The sequence below is a fragment of the Peromyscus californicus genome, unplaced genomic scaffold, assembly GCF_007827085.1.
Source record: "Peromyscus californicus insignis strain IS unplaced genomic scaffold, ASM782708v3 Scaffold_14__1_contigs__length_90479793_seg_2, whole genome shotgun sequence".
Classification (NCBI taxonomy): domain Eukaryota; kingdom Metazoa; phylum Chordata; class Mammalia; order Rodentia; family Cricetidae; genus Peromyscus; species Peromyscus californicus.
Window position 1 is genome coordinate 23,273,330 of NW_026294436.1, and position 27,078 is coordinate 23,300,407.

General features: G+C 42.9%; 1 protein-coding gene across 2 annotated transcripts in view; it reads left to right on the forward strand.

Annotated features, from left to right (window-relative positions):
- The window catches only part of Kif14 (kinesin family member 14), a 73,754-nt gene that overhangs the window by 38,728 nt on the left and 7,948 nt on the right, over positions 1-27,078 (forward strand). For both annotated transcript variants that reach the window (XM_052737081.1, XM_052737082.1), the window contains 9 exons: positions 605-757; positions 3,115-3,241; positions 5,666-5,759; positions 6,499-6,628; positions 14,499-14,599; positions 19,050-19,144; positions 22,304-22,528; positions 22,696-22,880; positions 26,645-26,800. In XM_052737081.1, the coding sequence (XP_052593041.1) occupies positions 605-757; positions 3,115-3,241; positions 5,666-5,759; positions 6,499-6,628; positions 14,499-14,599; positions 19,050-19,144; positions 22,304-22,528; positions 22,696-22,880; positions 26,645-26,800 (1,266 nt within the window). The remainder of the gene's footprint in view (positions 1-604; positions 758-3,114; positions 3,242-5,665; positions 5,760-6,498; positions 6,629-14,498; positions 14,600-19,049; positions 19,145-22,303; positions 22,529-22,695; positions 22,881-26,644; positions 26,801-27,078) is intronic.

The following is a 27,078-nucleotide window of genomic DNA, read 5'->3' on the forward strand; positions in this document are numbered from 1 at the left end:
TCCTCGAGTGGCCCGGGCCTGAAGTCCGTTGCCCCGGACGGACGGAGCTCAGTGGTGGAGTTCTCGTCCAGCGAGCCTTCAGCCCCGTGTTTGATCCACACACTGGCTGTGGTGGTGCGCGTCCCAGCTCTTGAGTGGGTGGCAGGAGGGTCAGGAGGTCAAGGGCATCTTCAGGACACAGCAAGCCCAAGGCTAGCCTGGGAGACATGAAGTGAGACACTCTCCAAAGAGAAAGAAGTCCTTACAATGGAGCTGGAGGGGTGTCGGATACTAGGGTTAGAGCTACGTATTTCCCTGTAACAAGTTAATGGTAGATCGAGGTGCTGGGAGAGGAAAACAGACCCTGCCCACCAACACGGGAGTTGGGGCTCCTCACGCTGATTTAGTGGCAACCTTTCAGCCCCAGGAACCCATTTTAGAGGATATACCCCAAAAGTTGGACTAGTGACCTTCGTGTTCGGTTAGATGACTTAACCTGAGTGAAGCAGCGTGCCCCAGGACAAATTTGCTGTGAGTGAACTCTCGTTCATTGATGACAAGGGGAGCTTCTATACCCCAGGACCACTGTCTCTGAAAAGTTAATTCTTATTAATGTTGTTTAAAGAGGGAAGAGTCTCAGAGGAAGAAAATGGAGGAAATGAATAAGCAAAAAGCTAATGACAAAATTGAGGAGTTGGAAAAGGCAAAGCAGCATCTGGAGCAGGAAGTGTACGTGAACAAAAGGCGGCTGGAGATGGAGACTTTGGCCACAAAGCAGGTGACTTCATGTCTTAGCTGACGCTGCTGTTCTGAGGGGAGCTGCCTTTGATGAAAGAGCCACGGGGTCCCTGGATGGGAATGGGCTGCTGGCTGCAAGCCTCTGTCCTGGTTCTGCCCCTACCCCATCCCCAAGCACTCTGGAGGGCACACAGCCCTCTTTTTTAAAGTTCCATTCAAGTTTTCTCCTTTCATGTGTCTATAACTGCCTGTCATCAGTCATGCTAAATCGTATACATGAGGAAATGGTACTAGGGCCCAAAATGGAGGAGGAGGAAAAGGAAAACCTTTATATGGATCACATCCTGATAGAGTGGTGGTTTCTTAGAACTCAGGGTGGAGCTTTTGATACCTACTTCTGTCTCGATGAGGACAGAGGCAGTTTTCTGGGGCCAATGTGAAACAGCCAAGTTCACAAAACAAAGATAAAACCAGAGCATTAGTATGTTAATGTCATCAGCCACTTTACTAACATTTTTGGCATTTCCTTCTCTATTGGTGGGTTTTGTGGTTTTTTTTTAAGATTTATTTTATGTATATGAATGTTTTGCCTGCATTTACGTACGTGTGTGTGTGTGTGTGTGTGTGTGTGTGTGTGTGTGTGTGTATCATGTGTGTGCTTGGTGCCCAAAGAGGACACAAGAAGGTGTCAGATTCCCTAGAACTGGAGTTACAAATGGTTGCGAGCCACCGTGTGAGTGCAGGGAACCAAGCCCAGGTCCTCTGGAAGAGCAGCCAGTGCTCTTAACTGCTGAGATGTCTCTCCAGCCCCACATTGGTGGTTCTTGAGTGTGTTCTCTGGATGAGAAACATCAGTTTCTTCTAGGACCTGTTAGAAATGTAAATAGTGGGGCTGGAGAGAGAGCCTGGAATTCACATGTAGACCAGGCTAGTCTCAAACTCGTGGAGAGTTGTCTGCCTCTGCCTCCCAAGTGCTGGGTTTAAAGGTGTGTACCGCAATGCTTATCAGTTCCTTGTTTCCTGATCTTAAGGTTTGTCTCAAGTAGTAGCCTCGTTTTCTCTTTTCTCCAAGTTTGTGGGATGAGGAAGAGCAGAGCTGAGGTTAGGGGTGGAAGAAAACGCTCCCAGTCACTCAAGCACTGACAGTATAATGTGCTGCGAGCACACTGCCAGTTAATGTGGGTGGAGACATCAGGAGCCAAACAGTCATTTACATCCTGGGAAACACTATTTAGTTCATGCCTGTTAACTTCAGTCAACAAATGTTCTTAGTTATTGTCACTTTTGAGCAGTTACCCCCCACCCCCACAACCCCTTTTTACCCCTGAAGAGTCTTTACTTACTAGCAATGGGAAGAAAAATATTAACTTATGCCATCAAAAAAGCCTTATGATGGGCCAGTGAAATAACTCAGCAGGCAAGGAGCTTGCCACACAAACCTGGTGACCTGAGTTTGATCCCTGGAACCCACATAAGGTAGAAAGAGAGAACTGTATGTACACAGTCATCCCCCAGCCTCCACTTTTGCACTTGGCATGTGTACCCCCCCACACAATCATACAGACATGATAATAAATAAATTCTTAGAATCCTAATAGTTTATAAATCAGTTTTTAACAAACTTTTGTGTTTAATAAAATATGTTACCACCTATTCTTACTGAAATGAGAACAGTAAGACGAACTTCATTATGGCATTGCTGTGATCGGTCTTTTTAGGGGGTGGTATGCGTCTGTATGTACTCATGTACGCTCATGGTATGCCTGCCCGTGTGGGCACATGTAGAGGCCGGAGGCTGACATCAGATGTCGTCTCAGTCTCTTCTCCGCCTTATTCACTGAGACAGGGTCGTTCACTGAACCCGGAACCTGCTGTTTGGGGCAGGACTGGCTAGCCGGTGAGCTCCAGCGATCAGCTGTCTCCTCCCACAGTGCCAGGGCTACACCTGCCGTGACCCCGGATCCCCATTTTATGTGGATGTTAGGGGTTCAAACGGAACCCTCATACTGTGCCACAGGTTCTTCGCCTGCCCAGCCCTTCCCCAGTCCCCGTTAATCTGCTTTTTAAACACTTATTTTATTTCTGTGTATATGTCACGGTGCACTGAGGAGGTCAGGGGACAACTCTTGGGTCTGATTATCTTTCCACCATGTGAGTCCCAGGGACTAACTCAGGTCGTCAAGTGTTGATGACAAATACCATTTTACTGGCCTGATTTATCTGCTTTTTAAAAACATTTTCTTGTGTATATGTAAGATAAATAACATGATGTTATATGGTGTATATAAACAGCAAAATGGGTGTTATGGTGAAGCAATTGAACATGTCCAACTTCTCTGATTTTATAAATTCTCTCTTTGCATATCCTCATATGCTGGTCTATATGATTGCATATAGGCTTTAGAAGACCATAGCATCCGCCACGCAAAAATCTTAGAAGCTTTAGAAATTGAAAAGCAAAAAATCGCTAAAGAAGTACAAATTCTTCAGGAGAACCGGGGAAATAGGGATAAAACTTTTACAGGTGAGCATATACTGATGTTAACATATACTTTCCTAAAGTTCTATATCTTCTTATAATGTAATTGCTAAAATGTTAGCTGCCTTTACATATTTAAAATGCTTGGCTGAGGAGGCAATTTAGTGGTATGGTGTTTTTCCAGCAGGCAGAAAGCCCTGGGTTTAATCCCTAGTACCAGATAAATACATAAATAAATAAGTAAATAAATAAAATAAATAAGGCTTTGTTCTGGATGCTAGTGTTTTGTATGTAAATATGTCGTATGAATGGTTTTTAAATGCTGTTTTTAGAAGTTGTATCGGCACTATACACTGAATGTTTGTGTTCCTCCACCCCCAAACTAATTGATTGAAATTGTAGCCCCAAATGAGGTGTTTCTCTGTTTCTGTGAAAGATGCCATTGAAATTTTGATAAGGGTCTCACCAAATCTGTAGATAGCTTTAGGCAGTGTAGTTCTTTACAATGTTTATTCTTCTAATGCATGAACACTGTCTTTCTATTTATTTATGTCCAGTTTCTGTCATCAAAGTTGGAGAGTTTCTCAGTGTATAGATCTTTTATCTTTGATGAAATTCATTCTTGAGTATCACACTGCTTTTGGTGCTGTTACGTGTGTGTGAGCACTGGCCACTGAACTGAGGGCCGTGTGCGTTCTAGGCAAGCACTTCAGTACTGAGCTCCCCCCAGCTCTGGCACTGTTCTGAATGGGTTGTTCTCACAGTGTCATTTTAGTATAGACACACACTTGCTCTTTCCTACCATGCACCTGTTTTGGTGAGCTCTTCAGGTGCCCATCTCATCTCCACATAGGCAGTTTTCCTCCTGTTCCGTTTCGATTCCCTTCCTTCCTCGTCAGTTTCTCTGGCTAGGACTCCTAGTACTGCTTGAACAGGAGAGACAAGAGGGGGCCCTTTTACCTCGTTCCCCGTCCTCCAGGGAAAGCTCTCACCACCGTTTGAAGACTGATGGTGAAGATCACCTGTGGGATAAAACATGGCTCTCTGTGTGACACCACATAGAGAAGATACGATGACACGGTAGATTTCGGGGCAAGGTCGTAACTCAGTGGTCGGAGTGTGCTCGGCATGCAGAAGCTCTGAGGTACATCCCCAGCGCTGCAGAGAGAAATCTTAGCTTTACAGCAGGAAGATGGAGCTGTAAGCCAAAGTGCTCTTCTCTGCTCTGATTATTTATTTATTTAACTTGTGTACGCATGCATGCATGTGCGTATGCCTGTGCGTGTGCGTGCGTGCGTGTGCGTGTGCATGCGTGCGTGTGTGTGTGTGTGTGTGTGTGTGTGTGTGAGAGAGAGAGAGAGAGAGAGAGAGAGAGAGAGAGAGAGAGAGAGAGAGAGAGAGAGAGATTAAAGCAAGGCCCCATGCTAAACAGGTTTCTCTGTGGAGTTATAACTCTAGATACCCTTTTTAATTTTTTGTATTTGTCTAGAAAATTTAAAAGGGGTATAGTTCTTTATAAATTAACCTATGGTATATCTTACTTGATGATTTAGAAAAATTAGATATTAAAGAAAGAAGGAAACGTTAGAAAACATAATTTGGGGCTGATGAGATCATTCAGCAGGTAAGAGCACTTGCTGCCGTGTTTGGTGACCTAAACTGGATCCCAGGACCCACATGGTGAACAGCAAGAACTGACTCCCACAAATTGTCCTCTGACCCGCACATGCACATCATGGAATTTTAAGCCCCCCCAAATTAATAAAGCATAAAAAATTATGTTAAAAAAGGAGAAAAACCTCATTAAACGTAAGAGCGAAGGACAATAGGGTGTTCTCTCTTCCATTATCCCTCTTCTCTGCTTTATACATTCCTCCACATACAAGACAACTCAGGTTACATTAAGACGATCTTGACTTTTAACTGAAGAAAAGCTAAGTGGTGGTGCCGCACGCCTTTAATCCCAGCACTCGGGAGGCAGAGGCAGGCGGATCTCTGAGTTCTAGGCCAGCCTGGTCTACAGATCGAGTTCCAAGACAGCCAGGGCTGTTGCACAAAGAAATCTTGTCTCAAAAAAAAAAAAACTCAAAAAACAAAAACAAAAAAAAACAAAAAGCAAGCAAGCAAACAAAAATCTTGTGATACAGGGTTAAAACCATTCATTTAATGTCATTTTTAATATTATTTTACCATATATATATGGGGGTTTTGCTTACATGTGTATCTGTACACCATGTTTGTGCATGTTGCTCACAGAGGCCAGAAGAGAGTGTCAGATCCCCTAGAACCAGAGTTACAGATGGTTGTGGGCAGCCATGTGGGAACTGAACCCGGGTCCTCTGGAAGAGCAGCCAGTGTTCTTAAGCACTGAGCCCCTAATGTCAGTATTTTTATGACATTATTCTAACTAGTGGTATATGCTGATGATCAGACATGCATTTGGGTTCTAATTTGTATACTTTGTGTTAGTTCAGCCAAATTGGAGCTCCATGAAACTCTCCATGATGATCCAGGAAGCCAATGCCATCAGTGACAAATTTAAAAAATATTATGTTTTTGGCAGGTGAGTAGTTTTCATACTCATTGACCTGTTTCTACTTGATTTTTTTAAATTTAAATTTCTCTGAAGTCTATATAGTAGTCTCTCTAGGAAAGAGCAGATATCAGAATCCCTGACACAGAGGCTTTAATAATTCATTTTCAAGAATTCACTGATTTTTCTTTTAGGTTGAAATTGTGTTTATCTGCATACCATTTTTATCATACTAGAGATTGAATCCATGTCCTCATGTCTGTTAGGCATGTGCTTTATCACTAAGCCACACCACACAGTTTTGCATTCCAGTTTTTTTTTTTTTTTTTTAAGATTTATTTATTAGCTGGGAGGTGGTGGCGCACACCTTTAGTCCCAACACACGGGAGGCAGAGGCAGGTGGATCTCTGTGAGTTCAGGGCCAGCCTGGGCTATGGAGTGAGTTCCAGGAAAGGCTCCAAAGCTACACAGAGAAACTCTGTCTCAAAAACAAACAAACAAACAAAAAAAGATTTATTTATTTATTTATAATGTATATGTGTGTGTACCTGTGTGAGTTTATGTGCACCATGTGCACACAGTAGCTATTGGAGACCAAAAGAGGGTGTTTTTTGGCCCCTGGAACTGGGGTCACAGGTGGTTGTGAACCGGTCAGTGTGGACACTTTAGAACAATCTTGAGCCCTCTGGAAGAACAGTATGTGTTCTTTGCCACTCAGCCATGTCTCTGTGTTTTAGGTTAAGCATTTTCCTTTGGCTTTGTTTTTCAGACATGATACATCCAACAGAGGCCGCTCTGATACCTCTGTTCGAGTTCGTAACCTGCAGCTTGGGATCTCAACTTTCTGGAGTCTGGAAAAGTTTGAATCTAAACTTGCAGCAATGAAAGAGCTTTATGAGGTCTGTGATAGTAAAGTCTCTGTAAACTTAAAAAAAGGTGTGTGTGTGTGTGTGTGTGTATGTGTGTGTGTGTGTGGTCTGCATGAATGTCTGTGTACATAACATGTGTGCCTAGTGTCCTCAGAGGCCAGAAGAGGGCGTTGGACCCCCTGGGATTGGAGTTACATAGGGTTGTGAGCCACCATGTGGGTCCTCGAAATCAAATCCATGTCCTCTGGAAGGGACTAGATAATAAATTTATTTTAAAATTGTAACAAACGCACCTCTTAACAGTTTTTTAAAATATTTTCTTAATTTGTGGGTCATGTTAGGAACAGTGTTTTCTAAGTACCTTTTGAAATTATTTTCAGGGATTTTTACTTTACAGAATTTCTGTGCTTACCTTAAGACTCCAGAAACACAAGACCCTGGAAGTGAGCCCTGGCTCATCACTGGGTAGTGTAAACAGCCACTAGCACTCACATCCCTTCACCAGGTGCTTAACTTTTACAAGTCCTAGGACTTCCGTGATCATAAATATTATTTATAAAACTTTAAAAAATCAGAGGGGCTGGAGAGATGGCTCAGCGGTTAAGAGCACTGGCTGTTCTTCCAGAGGTCCTGAGTTCAATTCCCAGCAACCACATGGTGGCTCACAACCATCTGTAATGAGATCTGGTGCCCTCTTCTGGCCTGCAGTCGTACACGCAGGCAGAACATTGTATACATAATTGATAAATAAATCTTTTTTAAAAAAAAAAAAAAATCAGAACTTTAGAGAAAATACTGATTTTTTTTTTTTTTTTTTTTTTTTTTTTTTTTTTTGGTTTTTCGAGACAGGGTTTCTCTGTGTAGCTTTGCGCCTTTCCTGGATCTCGCTCTGTAGACCAGGCTGGCCTCGAACTCACAGAGATCCGCCTGCCTCTGCCTCCCGAGTGCTGGGATTAAAGGTGTGTGCCACCACCGCCCGGCCCTGAAAACTCTTAATGATGGTAACTTCAGTGTTGTTAATAACACAGTCCCTTTTGCTTGTCTAACTTCAAATAACCCAACAGTAAAATATAAAGAAAAATATTTAAGATTTTTGTTAACAAGGTTCCATTGTACCATATGAATAACTTACTAACTGCCCTCTTCGACTAAAATTTCCTAGTACTTATGTTATGGTGAGATCAAATCTTTCTCTAAAAAGCAGCCAGTGTTCTTGACTGCCGAGCCATTTCTTCAGGGCTCCTATAAACTTGAAAAATGCAGCTGGGTATGCTCACGCATGCCTGTGATCACGGCACTTGAGATGCAGAGGCAGAAAAAGCAGGAGTTCGAGGCCCACCTCAATTACCCAGTGAGTTTGAGGCCAGACTGGTTTATAAGAGACCCTATCAAACTCTCCGCTCCTCCCCAAATAAAACAAAATATAGGAGTGACACATTCTAGTTAAGTAAGAGGAAATCCACCGGTTACTGAAATCCGCAGCGTTAAAGGCTATGGGAGTCTGCTTTCCTTGTGTGTGCCCGTGGAGTTTCACTGGCTTGCTTCAGCATAGTTGGAGTGTGACCGCAATCCAGTGCTGGATCTGTCCTTAAGACTGTGTGTGCTTTACAGGCTCCGCATTTCAGCTTCAGCAGGTCACGTGGTCTGACATCCTCTCCCTGCGCCTGACAGCATGTGCTTATATGTTTTCCCATTGTTGTCTTCTGGATGTTTCCAATTGTCGCTTTCATTGATCACAATTAAAAGCATCTTTTTGTTATTTTTAACATCTGTTTTCTTGTCTTATGTTTTCCAAAGTGGTAACAAAATTATATTTTTTCTGTTTGCTGTACTTTGATGCTGTACATTATTGCTTGCTACGAGTATTGCCACAAACTAATGTTAGGAATTTGCTTCGCTTTGTATTTTAGTAACTAGTGAAGTTGAGGTTTAACTTTGTTTCTTTATGGTAAACTATCCTTTGACTTCTTTCAGTTTTCCCAGACAGGGCCTCATTTGGCCCCTCCAGCTGGCCTGGAATTCACAGTGTAGACCAGGCTAACCTCAGACTCAAAAACTCACCTGCTTCTGCTTCTGGAGAGCTGGGGGTGAAGGCATATGCCACCAGGCCTGGCTGAGTTTTTTGTTAAGTGCTTATGTGTTTTGTTAATAAGTGCTTTTTTGTTTTTATTCTAATCGTTCATTTTTTTGTCCTGATTATGTGATCTTTTTTTGTGGTGTGGAGTGAGTGTGTGTGTGTGTGTGTGTGTGTGTGTGTGTGTGTGTGTGTGTGTGTGTCTGTGTCTGTGTCTGTCTGTAACTGCACGAACCTGAAGGTATGTGAGTGGAGACCAGACTTTGGTGTTGGATGTCTTCCTTGGTCTCTCTCCACCTTATTTTTGGGGGTAGGGTCTGTCACTGAAGCTCATCAATTCAGCTAAGGTGGCTTACTGTTGAGCTCCAGGAATCTGCCTGTCTGCTTCTCCAAACCTGAAACTAGAGACATACACCGAGGCACCCAGTATTGAGTGTGCACATTCAGGTCCTAATGCCTGGTTAACAAGCATTTAACTGAGCCATTTCCCCAGCTCTGTGTGACCTTTTTATTGGTTTTATTTTGTTATATAGGCTTTTTCTTTTCTGCTTGTTTTATTTTGTTTTGAGATAGGATCTCATATAGTACAGTTGGGCTTGAATTTGCTGTGTAGCTAAAATGACCTTAAACTTCTGATCTTCCTGCCTGTTGGGATTAGGAGGGTCCACCACCACTTCTGACTATATAAACCATTTTTAATTTGTGTATGAATGTATGTTTTAATTCAGAGAGTTTACTGAGCCGTTGTTCAGTCTTCTACAGTTTTATTTAAAAGTTTCTATCTTGGAATCAGATAAAATTTGGGGCTGGAGGAATAGCTTAGTGGTTAAGAGCTCATACTGTTCTTGCAGAGGACCAAGTTCTCTTCCCACCCACATGGGGCAACTTACAGCCACCTGTAACTCCAGCTCCAGAGGATCAAAAACTCTGGCCTCCATGGGTGGCTGCACTATTTGCCCACACACATATGTAGTTAAAGATGGTTTTGGTTTTTTAGACAAAGTCTCTCTAGGTAGCCCTGGCTGTCCTAAAATGCACAGAGGTCCCCTGCTAGGAGTACAGGTGTGAACTACTACGCAGGACCTTTTTTTTTTTTTTTTAAGAAAAATTATTATGTTTTTGAGGTATGAACTTGAAGTTATTTTCTTCTATATTTTATTTATCTCTAAACTAATTGCAATATATTAAATTGTAGTACTAGTATTTCTCAAATATCCCACGTTTAAATTATGTGACTACTAGAATTACATTCTATAGTGCTTAGATAATGTTCAAAATATTAATGAAAATGTTATATGTTAAAGCCTAGAGGGTATTGTAATAGCTTTAATTTGTGAATTACTTAATCAGAAGTGGAGCTAATTAACTCAATCTAGATGATAATAAGACAAAGGAAAGCAAGTAAAGGAATCCTTGTGAGAATAAAAAGGCAGAAACTAATGAATTAGATCTTTGGAGACTTGAAGAGACATGATTTTAAGAAAGATGGCATTTATTGTCATCTTAGCACTCAGGAATCCAAGGGGTTTAAGATTATTCTTGGCCACATAGAAAGTACAAGGCTAACTTTTCATGTATGAGACCCTTATCTCAAAAAATAAAAGCAAAATCATATTTAAATTAAGATAACAAAATCAGTTAAAAATTATATCACCAATAAAATTTTATGCTATTTTTAGATTTATTTACTTTTATTATATTTGTGTGTGTGTGTGTGTGTGTGTGTGTGTGTGTGTGTGTGTAAGAGAGACATAGACAGTGAGTATAAAGGTCAGAGGACAACTTGAGAGAGCTGATTCTCACTTTCCTCCATTTGGGTCCTGGGGCTTAAACTCACGTCAGTAGACTTTGCAGCAAATGTCCTAACCTCTGAGCTACCTCACTGTTCCCATTTATTTATTCATCTATTTATATTTTTTAGGTTAGCTCATGAAATCATGTGTTTCCTTACAGTGTTTTCACACGTCTATATTAGTACACTTTGTTCCCATTCGTCTCTCTGCCCGTCTGTTTGCAGGCTCCCTGTGGCTGGCCCCCTTCCCCCAAATGTTTTCCATCACCTTCTCTTCTTCTCCCCTCGGCTAGATCTCTTCCTCCATTCTCATGATCCCCTATTAGATACATGTAAACACAAACACACACACACATCATTTTAAATCTAAGCTCCACATGTAAGAGAAAACAACTAAATACCATTGTCTTTCTGAATCTGGTTTATTTTGCTTAACATAATGATTTCCAGTTCTGTTCATTTTTCTGCAAATGTTATGATTTCAGTGTTCTTGGCAGTTGTATAAAATTCCATTGTGTGTGTATACTGCATTTTCTTTATTCTTTCATCTTTTTGATGGGCATCTAGGCTGGTTTCCATTTCCTGGTTATTGTAATATTGTAAATATCCTAGCAATATGCATGAATATTGAAGTATCTTTATGGTATGTTGCCTTAGAACCTTCCTATGTATTAAATTTGAGTCTTCTTCTTTTTTTTTTTTTTAAGACTTATTTATTTATTGTGTATAGTGTTCTGACTGCATATATGCCTGCATGCCAGAAGAGGGCACCAGATCTCATTATAGATGGTTGTTAGCCATTGTGTGGTTGCTAGGAATTGAACTCAGGTCCTCTCGAAGAACAACCAGTACTCTTAACCTCTGAGCCATCTCTCCAGCCCCCTAAATTTGAGTCTTCTAGAAAGGAAAAACACTCTCGGAAAAGATAAATTATTAAAGCTGGCTTAATGGAGGGACAGCCAAATAATAATTTTAAAAGTTTGTCAATGAAGTAGATTAAAAAAACAATGATTAAAAAAAATAATAAGTGGGAGTCAGGTATGGTAGCTCATACCTGTAATCCAGCACTTAGGAAGCTGAGGGTATCAGATCAGTGGTTGAGGGCTAGCCTGTGCTAAGTAGAGAACTGTCTGAAATCCATGAGAGTGTGACTCAAAAAAGCTAAAACAAAACTAGAAAGAATGAACTCGGGTTGGAAGGAGGGAGCACTAGAGAGGGATGGAACGGTGCTGATTCCAGTCAGCTGCATGAGTGCACACTCGAGAGTGCCAGGGAAAGATGAGCCCTGTTCCGTGTGTAGCGCTGTAGAACCTGCCAGCGTTCATCTGCTGATGCTCAGAGTAACTACAAACAAAACCTAAGAGCTGGGTGTGGTCACGTACATCCCAGCACTCGGAAGACTATATGAACACAGCTAGAAAAATCCTGAATGAAACCTACCAAACCAAACCTGAATGACCTTAGAAATAAGATAAAAACAAGCCAGCCTGGGCTACAGAGTGAGTTCCAGGAAAGGCACAAAGCTATACAGAGAAACCCTGACTCGTAAAACAAAAACAAAAAAACAAACAAACAACAAAAATAAAACAACCCCCCCCAAAAAACAAAAAAACTTCTGCCATGAGCAAGGAGTGTTTATTTCAGGAAAGCAAAGTATATTCTTCCTTTTATTTATTTTTATTTTTATTTTTTTTTGGTTTGGGTTTTTTTTTTTAAGATTTATTTATTATGTATACAGAAGAGGGTGCCAGATCTCATTGCAGGTGGTTGTGAGCCACCATGTGGTTGCTGGGAATTGAACTCAGGACCTCTGGAAGAGCAGTCAGTGCTCTTAACCTCTGAGCCATCTCTCCAGCCCCTATTTTTTTTTTTTAGAATGTGTATTTTGCCTGTATGTGTATGTGTATACCACATGCATGCCTGGTATCCTCCACATCCAGAAGTAGGTATCAGATCTCTTGGAATCGGAGCTGTAGATGATTGTGAGCTACCGTGTAGGTGCAGGGATCCAATCCCAGGTCCTCTGCAAGAGGACCAAGTCCCTTAACCACTGAGCCAAGCTTCCAGGCCTGGCAAAGCCTGAAAGGGGTTGTCAGAGCAGTGAGGGTGTTCCTCTCTACATGGTGGGGCTGTGGGTGGCTTGACTTCCTGTTTGTGTTTCTGTGTGTTAATAATTTCCGATTTTACAACAATGAGCGTATTTAAAACATCATTGAAGCATTTGATCACTCTTTCCCATGATGCACACTCTAAACCCTTGTATGCAGCTCACTGTTGGACTGACTTCCTGCTTTCACATATTCTCCCAAGTTCTTTACTTAGTTTTTACATGTGCTGCACTCTGAATCAAGCTCTATAGTATGTATCTAGTAGAATTTTAATTGAGACTGCTTAAATATCTTTTTTTTTTTTTTTTTTTTTTGGTTTTTCGAGACAGGGTTTCTCTGTGTAGCTTTGCGCCTTTTCCTGGAACTCACTTGGTAGCCCAGGCTGGCCTCGAACTCACAGAGATCCGCCTGGCTCTGCCTCCCGAGTGCTGGGATTAAAGGCGTGCGCCACCACCGCCCGGCTGAGACTGCTTAAATATCTAATGTATAGATTATTAGTATATTCAGCCGAGAAGGGATTTTTGTGTGTGTGTATGTGTGTGCATTCATGCATGTGAATGGTGTGTGTGTGTGTGTGTGTGTGTGTGTGTGTGTGTGTGTTTAGGGGATGGAATACAAGACTTCACACAAATTAAGCAAACAATTTATCACTGAGACATTTCCCCAGTTCAAGATTGCACCGTAACATTGCCAGATTATTTTTCTCTCCCTCAGGGTTTTACTGTTAACTGTCTCTTCTAAACTCCAGTGGTTTTTAAAAAATTGTTGTTGTTTATGACTTATTTTATTTTTATTTATATATCTATGTGCCTTTATGTAATATGTGTACATATGTGTGGCCTGGAGCTGGAGTTAAGGGCACCATCATGGGTGCTGGAAATAGAACCCAGGTCCTCTGAAAGAGCAGGGGGCTCTCTAAGCCTCTGATCCATCTCTCCAGGTCCCTAAGTTTATTATTATTATTTCTCTTTGTGTGTGTGTGTGTGTGTGTGTGTGTGTGTGTGTGTGTGTGTGTGTTTAAGCACGCCAGAGGACAGCCTCAGGCACCATCCACTTTCCTCTTCTAGAAATGATCTCTCATTGTCCTAGCGCTCACTATATAGACTAGGCTGGCCAGCAGTGGACCCTAAGATCCACCCATCTAGCTCCCAGCACTGGGATCACAAGTGTGTGTCATCGCACCCTGAGTTTTTCACTAGAATCACAAATGTGTGTCATCGCACCCTGAGTTTTTCACTAGGATCACAAATGTGTGTCATCACACCCTGAGTTTTCACTGGGATCACAAGTGTGTGTTATCACACCCTGTGTTTTTGACATGGGTTCTGGGAATCGAATTTGAGTCCTATATGTACAGGACAATGATTTCACTGCCTGAGCCATCTCCCAGTCCAGGTTACTGTTTTTGAAGTATTTAATGATTTTGGTTGTTTTTATAAGACTTATTTTAATTCCCAGCATCATGTGATTGGGGTTTTTGTTGTTATGGTTAGTGTTTTAGGTTAACCTTTCAAAATAATGGTTTTTAGGTTAACATACAAAATAATAGATTTCATAATGGCATCTGCATACATCTTTTTACTATAATTTATGTTATTAGTTCTTAATTTGATCAGTAATAAGCTATTTTTAAGACTAAGCAGATAACCTGGAATTTGCTAGTTTTATGTTTTTGTTTTTGTTTTTTTTTTTTTTTTGGTTTTTCGAGACAGGGTTTCTCTGTGTAGCTTTGCACCTTTCCTGGATCTCGCTCTGTAGACCAGGCTGGCCTCGAACTCACAGAGATCCACCTGGCTCTGCCTCCCGAGTGCTGGGATTAAAGGCGTGCGCCACCACCGTATGTTTTAAAATAATAAAATTACTTAGCCTTTTTGCTGAATGATGAACATCACGATTAATGGAAAGGCTGTGTTTTATTTTTCTCAGATTGACAGTGGTAACAGAACTGAGGATGTCTTTTGTGATCCTGAAGATGAGTGGGAGCCGGACATTACAAGCACGCCAGTTTCCTCCCTTTCTAGAAGGAGGTAAAGTTGTTTATTATTGTTTTTCTTGTTCTGTGTATATGTACATGTGCAAGTATATACGTTACAGAGTTATAAATACATACATGTATAAAATTATCTTAAGAGACTTGCCGTCATGATATATCTGTAATGGGGACCCAGAAATATAAATGTCATTAATGTTAGTGATCAAATTACAGTGCTTATAGCATTACATTGTTTATTAGTTTGCTGTATGAGCAAAAGTGTTCAGTATTTTATCATGCTAGTTTTAAGAGCAGCCTAGGATGGCATAGATCTAATTTTCTGTATAAAAAAGGAATAGCATTATGGGGCTGGAGAGACGGCTTAGCGGTTAAGAGCACGGACTGCTCTTCCAGAAGACTTGAGCTCAACTCCTAGCACCCACAAGGCAGCTCACAACTGTCTAGAACTCCAGCTCCAAGAGACCCAACATCCTCACACAGACATACATGCAGGAAAAACGCCAGTTCACATAAAAATGAAAATAAAGAAATCACTTGAAAAAGAAAAAGGAATAGCATTACTTTTAACATCTCAAGAATTTGACATGTTCTGATATTTTACTGTAAGTTACACATTTAAACACAATCAAGTTAGTATGAGTGTGATACAGAACATCTATACACAAAACATAAAAACGCCCATAGTGGGTAGATGCTTTTCATGGAAAACCTAGCTCTGCTTAGAACTTAAATGCTCAGAGTGTGGAAGCAAATAGCATGGAAAGGCCTTGACCTGGATCATTTAGCCCTTTAATTTTGTTTGTTGTTTATTGAAAACAAATATTCCTGTGATGGCTACCATGTCCTGAGGAAATCCAGGTAAGTAAAATCCTCCCTGTCCTCATGAACCCAGCCTTGGAGAGAGGAGAGGCACTAGATAGACAGAACTGGAGAGAAGAACCCCATTTGAGATGCAGAAGCAATGGGGCTTGGTGACTGGCTGTGCAGTTCAGGCAATGAAAAGCCCAGGGTTGCTCCTGGTTTCAAGCTAGGAAAAGCAGTGTTTGAGACGGATGGTAACTTTCCAGTTGGCTATGACGACTGAGGTTTCCACAGGACGTTAAGTGTATGTTTAGTCTGGAGTGTTGGGCAAAGGAGTTTTCAGAGTGAACATCAGTAGCATCGCCCCAACCACAGGAGCACTGCCGTCAAGAATACTGGGAGTCTAGTGATGTGGGCAAGCCTGGGATCTCAATATGGGAAAACTGAGCCAAGAGGAGCATAAGTTTGAGGCTACCCTGGGCAGCATAGTAAGATCCTGTCTTTCTCTTTTGGAGTGGTTATCAAGACAGAGTTTCTCTGTGTAGACCAGGCTGGCCTCAAACAGATTCCCCTGCCTCTGCCTCCTAATTGCTGGGACTAAAGATGTGTGCCACCACCACCCAGAAAGATCCTGTCTTAAACACCAACAAACAAGCTCAGCATGGTGGCAACACTCATGAGGCAGAGGCAGAGGCAGAGGCAGGAGGATCTCTGTGAGTTCAAGGCCAATCTGGTCTACAAGAAAGTTCCAGGATAGCTGAGCAGTGGTGGTGCACACCTTTAATCCTAGCACTCGGGAGGCAGAGCCAGGCGGATCTATGTGAGTTTGAGGCCAGCCTGGGCTACCAAGTGAGTTCCAGGAAAGACGCAAAGCTACACAGAGAAACCCTGTCTCGAGAAAAAAAAAAAAAAGAAAGTTCCAGGATAGCCAGGGCTATATAAAGAGACCCTGTCTCAAAACAAACAAACAAAACACTAACAAACAGAACATTTCTTGAATACTTGATAAGATGATCTCATTCGGCACTCGCCACAGACCTCTGAGTAAGTGTTGTTATGGCCATCTGTTTTACAAATGAGGAAATGGAGCCGTCACCAGAATTGCTGTGAGGGAAGTATGCGGCACAGATTCTCCACACAGACCCCAAGCTCCTTTAATGCCGAGAACGTCTCTGAACCCTCAGCAGTAATGTAGTGAAAAGGTCGCAGACCCTAATAGCAGAGTGCCGGGCAACATCTCCAGGCATGGTTCCTCAGAGCAGCTGCCGTCCCGGCTGCCTGGGGACCTCTATGATTTCAGCTTGGGAAAGATGCTGCAGAGAGCCACAAGGGAGGAGATGATGTGTGCAAACCTCTCACTGTGGTGTTCAGTGATGGTGGCTTAGACTGTTGCGTCTTAGGTCTGTGGTGTATCTCAGAGGTAAAGCCCTCATCTAGCATCGTGAGGTCCTCCATTCAATCTTCAGCACTGAGAAAAGACTTTTTCTTAGTGTTACAATATAGAGAAGGTAGAATTTCTGATCCAGTACTGGTAAACAGATAGTGATGTCTAGAGGTGATTTGACCTAAGGATGAAAGATACTGCTGGGCTGGGCCACTAAAGTGACCTACGGATGGTCCTTGATAGAACTGGATGTATGGGGCCTGAGATAAGTAGTCAGCCTAGAGTAATAATGACCACCTCCAAATTTTAACCAGACCAACACATTGGAGAATTATCATGAAACCCTTTGGGTTTTAGGATTACCAGCTTCTTAACAGTAAGAAAAGAGTTCATTAGAGACAAGTATAAGCTTTATGGAAAGAGTATTGTGGATCACAATATGGTCATTAGTCGGAGAACACTAATGTTTAGCTCACTGAATGTTGGTGATTCTACCTTATATCTGCTGAAGTCGGAGTTAACGAGAAACAAGCACGTTTTAAAATGTGACCCCCGCCGGGCGGTGGTGGTGCACTCCTTTAATCCCAGCACTCGGGAGGCAGAGGCAGGCGGATCTCAGTGAGTTCGAGGCCAGCCTGGTCTACAGAGCGAGTTCCAGGAAAGGTGCCAAAGCTACACAGAGAAACCCTGTCTTGAAACCCACCCCCCCCCAAAAAAATGTGACATCCAAAACCCAAATTCTTTTTCATATTTTTCAAGATTTTGAAATTAGGTATTTTCATTTGGCAAAGATACTTTTGAGAACTTCTGTAATTTAATGGTATCATATTTTTTAAAATGAGTTGCTCTTAGTCTGAGACCTTGTGCATGAAGTTTCAGCCTTGCAAGAATGTTTATGACAGAATCGGAACTCGGAGAATGGCTGCAGGTAATGGAAACGCTGACAGATTGCTCTGGGGCTGCCGGGGGCCCTGCTGTGCACAGCCGCTCTGCAATAAAACCGCCTGGTCCGGCCACCGTAAATCACTCGGGTGGCTGACAGTTCAAAGTAAATTCTCCTATCAGGCTGAATGAAAACTCTCAGAAAGGAATGTGACAAGCATTTTCTTAGTTTAAACATTGTTTAACGTGGCAATGTCGCAAGAGTAATACTTTACCTAGTTTAACTTACTTTTTCTTTTTCCTCTAGAAAAACAAATACTTGGAAATTGATAGTACCCCTTTATCTTCTGTCATATTTCTGTAGTTTCACTTATTTTTGTAAGAATTCACAGGGGGGATTTATATTTGAAACATTTAAGCTTTTGTGGATGGAATACTTCCATTTAACAATCCTTTCAACAAATAGTACTTTCTTCTGGTGAGTCAGTAGAAGTTTGGTTAGAAGACCCCGAAGGGTCACCTGTATTTAGATGCAGGTCACTGCTCGGGGACTTTCGTTCTCATAACGAGCTAGACGTGGAGTTTAGAAAGGTAAAGGAGCGCCTGTGATTTCTAGGCTGAGGAACGCGCTGTGCAGGAGCAGTGGAGGGGGTCACTTCCTCCTGATGGGTGCTGCTCTCATGGGCATGCTTTGTACAGGGTCTGCTTAGATGTCCTTTTTTACTTGTGCTTTATGTCCTTACTTAGATTCCTCCCCTAGATAATTCCAGTCGATCCCGCACACCTCCCTGTCCTGCGCACCTCCCGGCCGTATTCCTGGCTCTCTCCCCACACTGCATAGGCAGCGTCTTTCCACACTGTGCTTGGTTCTTGCATGCTTTCCCAAGTCTTCCCGGATCACATGCCTGTGGCTCAGATACTGTCCCTGCTTCTCAAGTCTGCCCTCTGCTTGGCTAGCCCATGCTTATCCTTCAGGGTCACTGTTCCAAGACGCCCTGCCAACTCCACAGCCAGACTACTGAAGCACTCTCTGCCCTTATGGCACTCCCTGAACTGTGTGCCAGGCTTCTCCCTTTGGCCAGATGCCAGGTTTCATGGCCGTGTTCAGCGCCTAAGTAAGAGTGCACAAGAAATGCTTATCCCATTTCGTGAACGATGTTAGGGAGAAGCCTGCACATAGGAAAATTCTTGCTCAGAAATGGAAATGAGTTAGTTCTTGTTGGAAAGAACACATATACATGCCTATGTTAGAATATTCCTTCCTCCCCTGAGACAGGGTCTCATGTAGGCCATGCTGGCCTCAAATTCTCCTTCTTATGTCAACCTGAGTGTAGGACTATGTGTTTCCACAAGGCTGACAGAATTCTTAATACTCTGTGCTGTGTAGCAGCTAATCTTATGCTTATCTTTGGTTTAGGAGCAGAAGTTTGATGAAGAATGGGAGAATTTCTGGTTGTTTGCATGACATACAGGTCCATCCGATTCAGAATCTGCATTCTTCACACTCATCAGGTACCGCTGTCATCAAATTGTTCATATAGTAACAAAGTTCTGCTCTCCCTTGTTCTGTGGGCTCGTGAAAATCATTTCATTTTGTAGCAGCTGTGTCCTTTATAAAATGAAGATGTGAATTGGATAGCTATTCTGTTTCACAAATTCTATTCTCTGATTTGTTTTAAAGACTTTTAGTTGAGTGGCTAATTCAAATATGGGAAAATATGTTTGGAATGTTATTTCCTTATGAGCAAAATATCAGAGTATGTATCATACACTGTGATCTGTGTGAAGAGGAAATAAAAGAAGGCATGTATATAGATAATTAAATGAATAAGACCCTCTAAAAAGCTAGCTAATAAATAGCCTGAGTGCTGTTTGTCTGTGAGCATGTGTTGGACAAGGGAAGAATTAGTTTGGTTATGGGGGGGGGGGGGGTTGGGGTTTGAACTCAGGGCCTCAAGCATGCTAGACAAACACTGTACCACTGAGCACCTTATTATATATAGAATCTTATAAAAAGTTCTAAGTTGATGAGCAGGCTCAGCAGTTAAGATCACTTGCTGCTCTTACAAAGAACTCAGGTTCGCCAGGCGGTGGTGGCACACGCCTTTAATCCCAGCACTCGGGAGGCAGAGCCAGGCGGATCTCTCTGAGTTCGAGGCCAGCCTGGGCTACCAAGTGAGTTCCAGGAAAAGGCGCAAAGCTACACAGAGAAACCCTGTCTCGGAAAAAAAAAACAAAACCCCAAAGAACTCAGGTTCAATTCCCAGCACCCACATGGTAGTTCACAACCATACTCCAGTCCCAGGGTATCTAATGTCATCTTCCAGGTATGTACATGGTATACATACATGCATACATACATACATACATATATAGCACTTATACATATAAAATAATTAAATAATCTAAATTTTTTAAGTTTGTTACTATTTAATGTATTAGTCTATTTGGTAAAGGTCCTAATAGAATACAAGTAAGAACTATAGCTCATCTTCTTCAAAGGAATTGGGTTTGGTTTTGTTATTTTATCAAAATTAGCTTGGAGGAAGATAATTGTTACCCTTAGAACTTGTTGATGTTGTTATCCACTGGCTACATGTGTGTTGGTGTGAGCACACACACACACACACACACACACACACACACACACACACCAATACCAATGTGTCTATTCAGTATTTTTTTTTTTAATTTATTATGTATACAGTGTTCTGCCTGCAGGCCAGAAGAGGGCACCGGATCTCATTATAGATGGTTATGAACCACCATGTGGGTGCTGGGAATTAAACTCAGGACCTCTGGAAGAGCAGCCAGTGCTCTTTTCCTCTGAGCCATCTCTCCATCCCTTGTAAAGTGTTTTTAAGGGAAAGTCGGTATGAGATCCTTGCTTATTTCACGTTTTCCCAAGAGATGGAGCTGGGTGTGACGGTGGACAGTGTAATCCTGGCAAGCACTCGGAAGGGCTGCCTCAGAAAGATGGAGTTCAAGGCCAGCCTGGGGCTATTGAGTGAGCAGTGGGGAGAAGGAGAAGAGGAAATGCTCCTTGTACGTTCAGTAGGGGCCTCAGGGAGGGGTTGCTGTACCTAGGGCCTGGCATCTTCTAGCTCCGGGAATCTAAGGAGTGTCTGACTTCTCACTCAGGGACCATAATATTTTCTAACTAGGTTTCTACGGGTCAGAAACATTCGCGTTGACTTTTGGAATGCATCAACCCTAGAGGACGTATATAGTTGGCTGTCTTGGGTGGCTCACTCTAGGTCACGTCATAGTGCCACACATTCGCTGGAGCTGGAGCTTCAGGTTGGGCTGCCGTGTCTTTCTCTCCAAGCCAAGCTCTCGGCTTTGTTCTGGGCGTTTACTGTTCCCCATCTTCTGCCTTCTTCTGCCTTCTTCCTCATGTTTACTTCTAGTCCCCCGTGAACTAGACCAGAAAACATCGCATTTACGTGAGAATCAGGATGCGCAAATGTTATGTACTCCAGGCTAAGGTGACTTGCTGAAGACCTGAAGGAGCTCTTTGGCCTTGCCATTGACTTCTGCTTCGTCAGTACTTAGAATGTGGTGTTTTCTGCAAGCCCATCTCCCGGAAGTGGGCTCTGTTAACTGGAGAAGATCAGTTAGCTTTAGCCTGTCCTGACTGTAGTGAACTCTGGGAATAGCTCTTCTTTCTTTCTTTCTTTCTTTCTTTCTTTCTTTCTTTCTTTCTTTCTTTCTTTCTTTCTTCCTTCCTTCCTTCCTTCCTTCCTTCCTTCCTTCCTTCCTTCCTTCCTTCCTTTCTTTCTTTCTTTCTTTCTTTCTTGGAAGTGCTCTTCTCTTCCTTCCTTCCTTCCTTCCTTCCTTCCTTCCTTCCTTCCTTCCTTCCTTCCTTCCTTCCGTCCTTCCTTCCTTTTTCCCAGATAGGGTTTCTCTGTGTAGGCCCGGCTCTCCTGGAACTCACTTCGTAGACCAAGCTGGCTTCGAACTCACAGAGATCCACCTGCCTCTTCCTCCCAAGGGCTAGGATTAAAGATGTGCACCATCACTGCCCGGCGGGGAAGAGTTCTTCTAACCTGAAGGTTCTGAGGCATTTCTTTTTATCCAGTTCATTGTTGCCTGGTTTTCTAGTTTATGAGTTAATTTCCCTAGATGTTAGGAAAACTTAATTGCTATCAAGTATAGAAAGATTAAATGAAGGGCTGGAGAGATGGCTCAGCCAATTAAGGGCACTGACTGCTCATCCAGAGGACCAGGGTTCAATTCCCAGCACCCACATGGCAGCTCACAACTGTCTGGAACATCAGTTCCAGGGGATCTGGTGACTCTTCTATCTTCCATGAATACTAGGTATGCATGTGGTACACACATATGTGCAGGCAAAACACCCAGACACATTTAAAAAAAAAAAAAAAAGGAAGGTTTAAGTGAGTAGGTACATGGGACATTTTGATTCTCTAGTTACTTGTATGAAGAGTGAAGAGCTACAAAGCCTGTGGACTCAGCTAGTGAGAGGTTAGTTGCTCCCTACATGGGACTGTTTTCACCTTGGTGTACAGAAATGAGAATGCACTGAAATAAGAACAGCCTACTTTGAACTACTGACCACTGGTTCTTCAGTAACTTGCATTCGTGTGCGTGTTTGAAAATACTGTGCTGGAAAACGAGGCTCACACTGGCTGTCTTCTGTTGGTGTAGGTTTAATGGAAAAATCAAGCACCATTTATTCAAATTCTTCCGAATCATTTCTTCCTGGAATTTGCAAAGAATTGATTGGTTCGTCAATAGACTTTCTTGGACAGAGTTATGATGAAGAAAAGACTATAGCAGATAGCCTGATCAATAACCTTGTTAAGCTTTACAATGGGCTGTTTGCCATTTCCAAAGCCCATGAAGAGCAGGATGAAGAAAGCCAAAATAACCGTAAGCGATTCTACAGATTCCCTGCCCTTCCCTCTCGTTTTGGGGCGATGATTTGATGCATCTGGCCGACATCTCTCGGCCGTGTTTAGATGCTTTAATGGTGACCGTACGTGAGTTATTCTATGTGGAGACTATTCCTTGCGCTAATTTTCCTTTTTCTTTCCAAGTGTTCTCTTCTGACCGGGCAGCACAGGCGTTCACCGTCCAGATTGCTTGTGCCTTTGAGCAGCTTGTGGTTTTGTTCAAACACTGGCTGGATGGTTTTCCTCCTGGTCCCAGCTCAGCAAGGCTTGAAGATGAATTGAGACAAGATATTAAAAAACTGGGAGGCTATTTACAGTTGTTTTTGCAGGTGCGTTGATTTCTTATTTTTGAAGAATTCATTTGTTCTAAAAGTATTTATTGGCTTCCTACCACCCGTATCTTCCCTAAAATTACATCTGAGTATTTCCGGGTACTTCCTGTTTTGGGGGTCCTAAGATTGGATGCAATTGGTTTATCGAGCAAAGATTTGGTGTCCTCTGCGTGCTAAGTGGTTTGAAGCTATTGGTTCATTTCGTCCTCACGACAAGCCCCAGATGGGTGCTGTCAGCGTTTTATAGATAAGGAAGCAGAGGCTTGGGGAATTCTGGGTTGGCCAGTGTTATGTGACTATTGGGTAATAGGGGATGGATCTGAATCATGTGGTCTTGGTCAGTTTATGCTCTGCTAGCCTCCAGTTAAGGTCACAGGGCAGAGAGACAGAGTCTTGCTCTGGCTGTGGGCTGGCTTTCAGCTCATGCTGAATTAGTAACAAACCTGTTGATATCATGGTGAGAAAAGTAATTTCGTTTCCTGCTCACTTTGTATCATGTAACATTCAGTTTGGCCACCAGGAAGAAGCAAGATAGAAGTTTGCTTTGTGTCCGCTGGAAGGCAGAGGTAGGCATGGAGGGTCTTCTGCACAAAGAGGCGGGGTCCCGACGCCTTGCCTTCCTCCCCTCTGCTGTGCCTGAAGTGTGGGCTTGACCTGGTCATGCTCCGTCATGGTAGAGCACCATCCGAGTTGTGTGTGCGCAGTTGGGTGGTGGGTGGGGACAAGGAAAGGGCCTTCCTTCAAAGGGAATCTCCGTGAGGCATCAGATGGGACTTGTATATGCTCAGCCAGAACTTCACCCGACCACAGCTAGCTCCAGCTCTAATCAAGAAGTGGGCTTTTTAGTCTAGGCACCCGTGGACCAAGTTAAACATCAGGGTTCCATTACTGTAGAAGAAGTAGGGAATTAATGTTGAAAGTATCTCATTGTTACATGCCATGAGAATTTCTCCAATAGATGGGGGCGGGGGGGGGGGGGGGGGAGTGAGAAAAGACCAAGAGAGGCAAATTTCACTTTTTAAAATGGATATTTAAACTTTCTAGAATATTTGGTTAAGTTTTATGTGATGATACCTACTATATTTTATGTAGTAATTTCCACATTACATTTTTTCACATTTGAGGGACCTGTGGGGGCTTATGCACATCATGGTGCATGTGTGGAGGTCCATGGCAACTTGCAGGAGTCTGCCATGTGGTTCCAGAGACACAAAGTCAGGTCCTAGGGCCTGATGGCAACCTCCTTTACCCACTGAGCCTCCTCTCACCAGCCCCGACTTTCCACATTTTTGAAGTGGAATTCTTTTTGTGACAAGTACTTCCTGAGTGGGCTGAGTTCGGGAAATATTTACTATCCATTGTTTTTTCCCCAGGAGAACTTTCTTGGTCTCCCCAGCTTGGTTGGGTACCTCTCTTGTCTGTTTTTTTGTTATTCATTATGCCTTTTTGTTTGTTTGTTTTGTTTTGTTTTTAGAGACAGGGCTTCTCTGTGTAGTTTTGGTGCCTGTCCTAGATCTCACTCTGTAGCCCAGGCTGGCCTCGATCTCACAGAGATCTGCCTGGCTCTGCCTCTCGAGTGCTGGGATTAAAGACCGTGTGCCACCACCGCCCGGCCCTCATTGTGCCTTTTAATATGCCATTCTGTTAATAAGCATGTGGACTTCAGTGACTGTAGGCTCTCTGTAGATGTAGGACTCTACACAAGCGTCTTTTCACAAGGCCTCATGACGTGATAACTAGCTAGTTGAGTATTTGTGGTTAATCTTAAATTCACATCAGATGAAGGGTTACTTTGGATACAGATAACAGGGAAAGAGAAGAATGTACCACAGAGGTGGACTAAAGACAATGTGGGCAAACTTCCGGTGAAGAAGATTTGACAGCATAGAACCATGAACATGGAAGCATGGGGTTGGCCAGAGAGCAAAGCTCTCGGTCAGGAGTAAGGGTGTGACTTAGGTTCACCCCTAACGAAGGAATATAGCTCAGGGTGGTCTGAATGAAAGAGGCAGTGTAAGAGGGTGTGTGTGTAGGATGTGTATATGTGTGTGTGCATTATGTGGTGTGTGTATGTGTATCCGCGTGCATGTGTTAGGTTCAACCCTAACGAAGGAATATAGCTCAGGACAGTCTGTGGTAGAAATGGAAGAGGCAGCTTTAGAGTAGCGTGTAGGGGAGGGGAGTGGACTGTACCCACAAACCAGAGGCTCACTGCTGTATTTGAAATCCTGTGTTTTCTTCTATGCGATGTTAATTTGTGTCTTTAGACAATCTGCTTAGCTTCTTGAGTCTCTCCATTTTCTTACCTGGAAAATAAAAACAGTAATGTCTACCTGGCAGGGTTGCTGTGATTATCAGATGAAATCATGGTATAAGAAAATACCTGAGAAGCAGGTAGATCTCTGAGTTTGAGGCCAGCCTGCTTTACAGAGTAAGTTCCAGGACAGCCAGGGCTACACAGAGAAACCTTGTCTCCGAAAAACAAACAAACAAACAAACAAACAAACAAAAAAAGACAAAGAAAAGAAAAATTGGCACTAAAGAGAGAGAATCCCTGGTAGAGTCTCTGCTGTGAAATCCCTTTCCTTCTCTTCATTTTCCGGGAAGAACGCTTTCAACTTGACTTAAGAGTTTCAACATCTAGGCTTGTGGGATGTGTTCTATCCAAGGACTGAAGGATAGAGACCCGGGTGACTGGGAAGACTCATGTGAGGCCAGTGCTAGCCAGAAGCCTGTTCTAGTGGAGCGTGGATTGGCAGCCCTTACCGTGTAGAGGTGTCGTGAGCATCTTCCAGACAGCAGGCAGGACAAGCACTCTCAGAGTCACAGTGGGAAGGACCAGAGAGAAGAAGCATGCTGGGCGGTGGTGGCGCACGCCTTTAATCCCAGCTCTCAGGAGGCAGAGCCAGGAGGATCTCTGTGAGTTTGAGGCCAGCCTGGTCTACAGAGCAAGATCCAGGACAGGCACCAAAACTACATAGAGAAACCCTGTCTCGAAAAACCAAAAAAAAAAAAAAAAAAAAAATTTGTGCGCTGAGTGCATGTGGGAAGGCTATTGTTTAAAATAGCTGAGTGTTGTTGTTGTTTTGTTTTTTGTTTTTCTGTTAGTTTTCTTTCTCTTCCTCTCCTTTGCCAGTCTCCCCTGGGAAAAGAGAATAGTAACTGTTTGTTGGGATGTTTACAGGACAGTTCAAGTTAAAAGGCTGGAGACACACCATGTTGCTCCCGTTTTTGATACTTACTTACCCGCCCTGTCTTAGTCTAACTTCATGCTGGCTCTCCGTCTCTCTTCACTGGGTCAAGTCTTTGAGGGAGGCCGAAGCTGGGTGTGCTCATGTTACAGCTGCATCGCTGAAGCGTGCTTTCAGTTTCCCACGAGCACTTCCGTGGTCATCATGCTGTCAATTTCATTTTCATGTGTATGGTTTGTTGCCTGTATGTATGCCCATGATCCACATATGTGCCTGATGCCCTCAGCGATCAGAAGTGGGCGTCAGATCCTGTGGGGCTGAAAGTTCCAGATGATTGTGAGTTACCTAATGTGGGTGCTGGGGATCAAACTTTGGTCCTCCGGAAGAGCAGCCAGTGCCCGTAATCTACTGAGCCATCTCTCCAGCTCTGTCGTTGTTTTTAGTGCTGGGACTGGGGGCTGAAGTCCAACCCCTCATGCCTGCTCACTTCACCCACGTCCCTTTTTTCTTTATCACCTCTTCAAAATCTCACAGATGGGATACACTGACTGATCCATTTTTATTTCACAGGGGTGCTGTTCGGATATTTCATCAATGGTACGAGAGGCTCAAAACAAAGTCGTCCAGATAATGGAGCAGGCCGTTCAGTGTGTGGGTCAGCTAGCTGTTCTAAAAGGGAGCAAGCTCTGTTTTCTGGAAAACGGCGACAAGGTTTCCAGTACCCAGGTAATGTGTAATGTTAGCTCTGGAAGACTTGCGAAGGAATGTTACAGACTTCTGGTAGTAGTATCAGTGCATAAAATATGTTCATTCCTCTTTTCAAAATAACTTGTACTTTTAATAGTTTGGCAATGACTTAAAATTCTTTTGGTCAGAACTGGATAAAAGAAGGCTACCTCCGTTGGTAGTTTGCATAACATGCAGGAGTTTGAGCCATAGCACTGTATAAAAGATGTTCCAGTACACATTTGTAGTCCAGCCTTAGGAGGCAGACAGAAAGATCA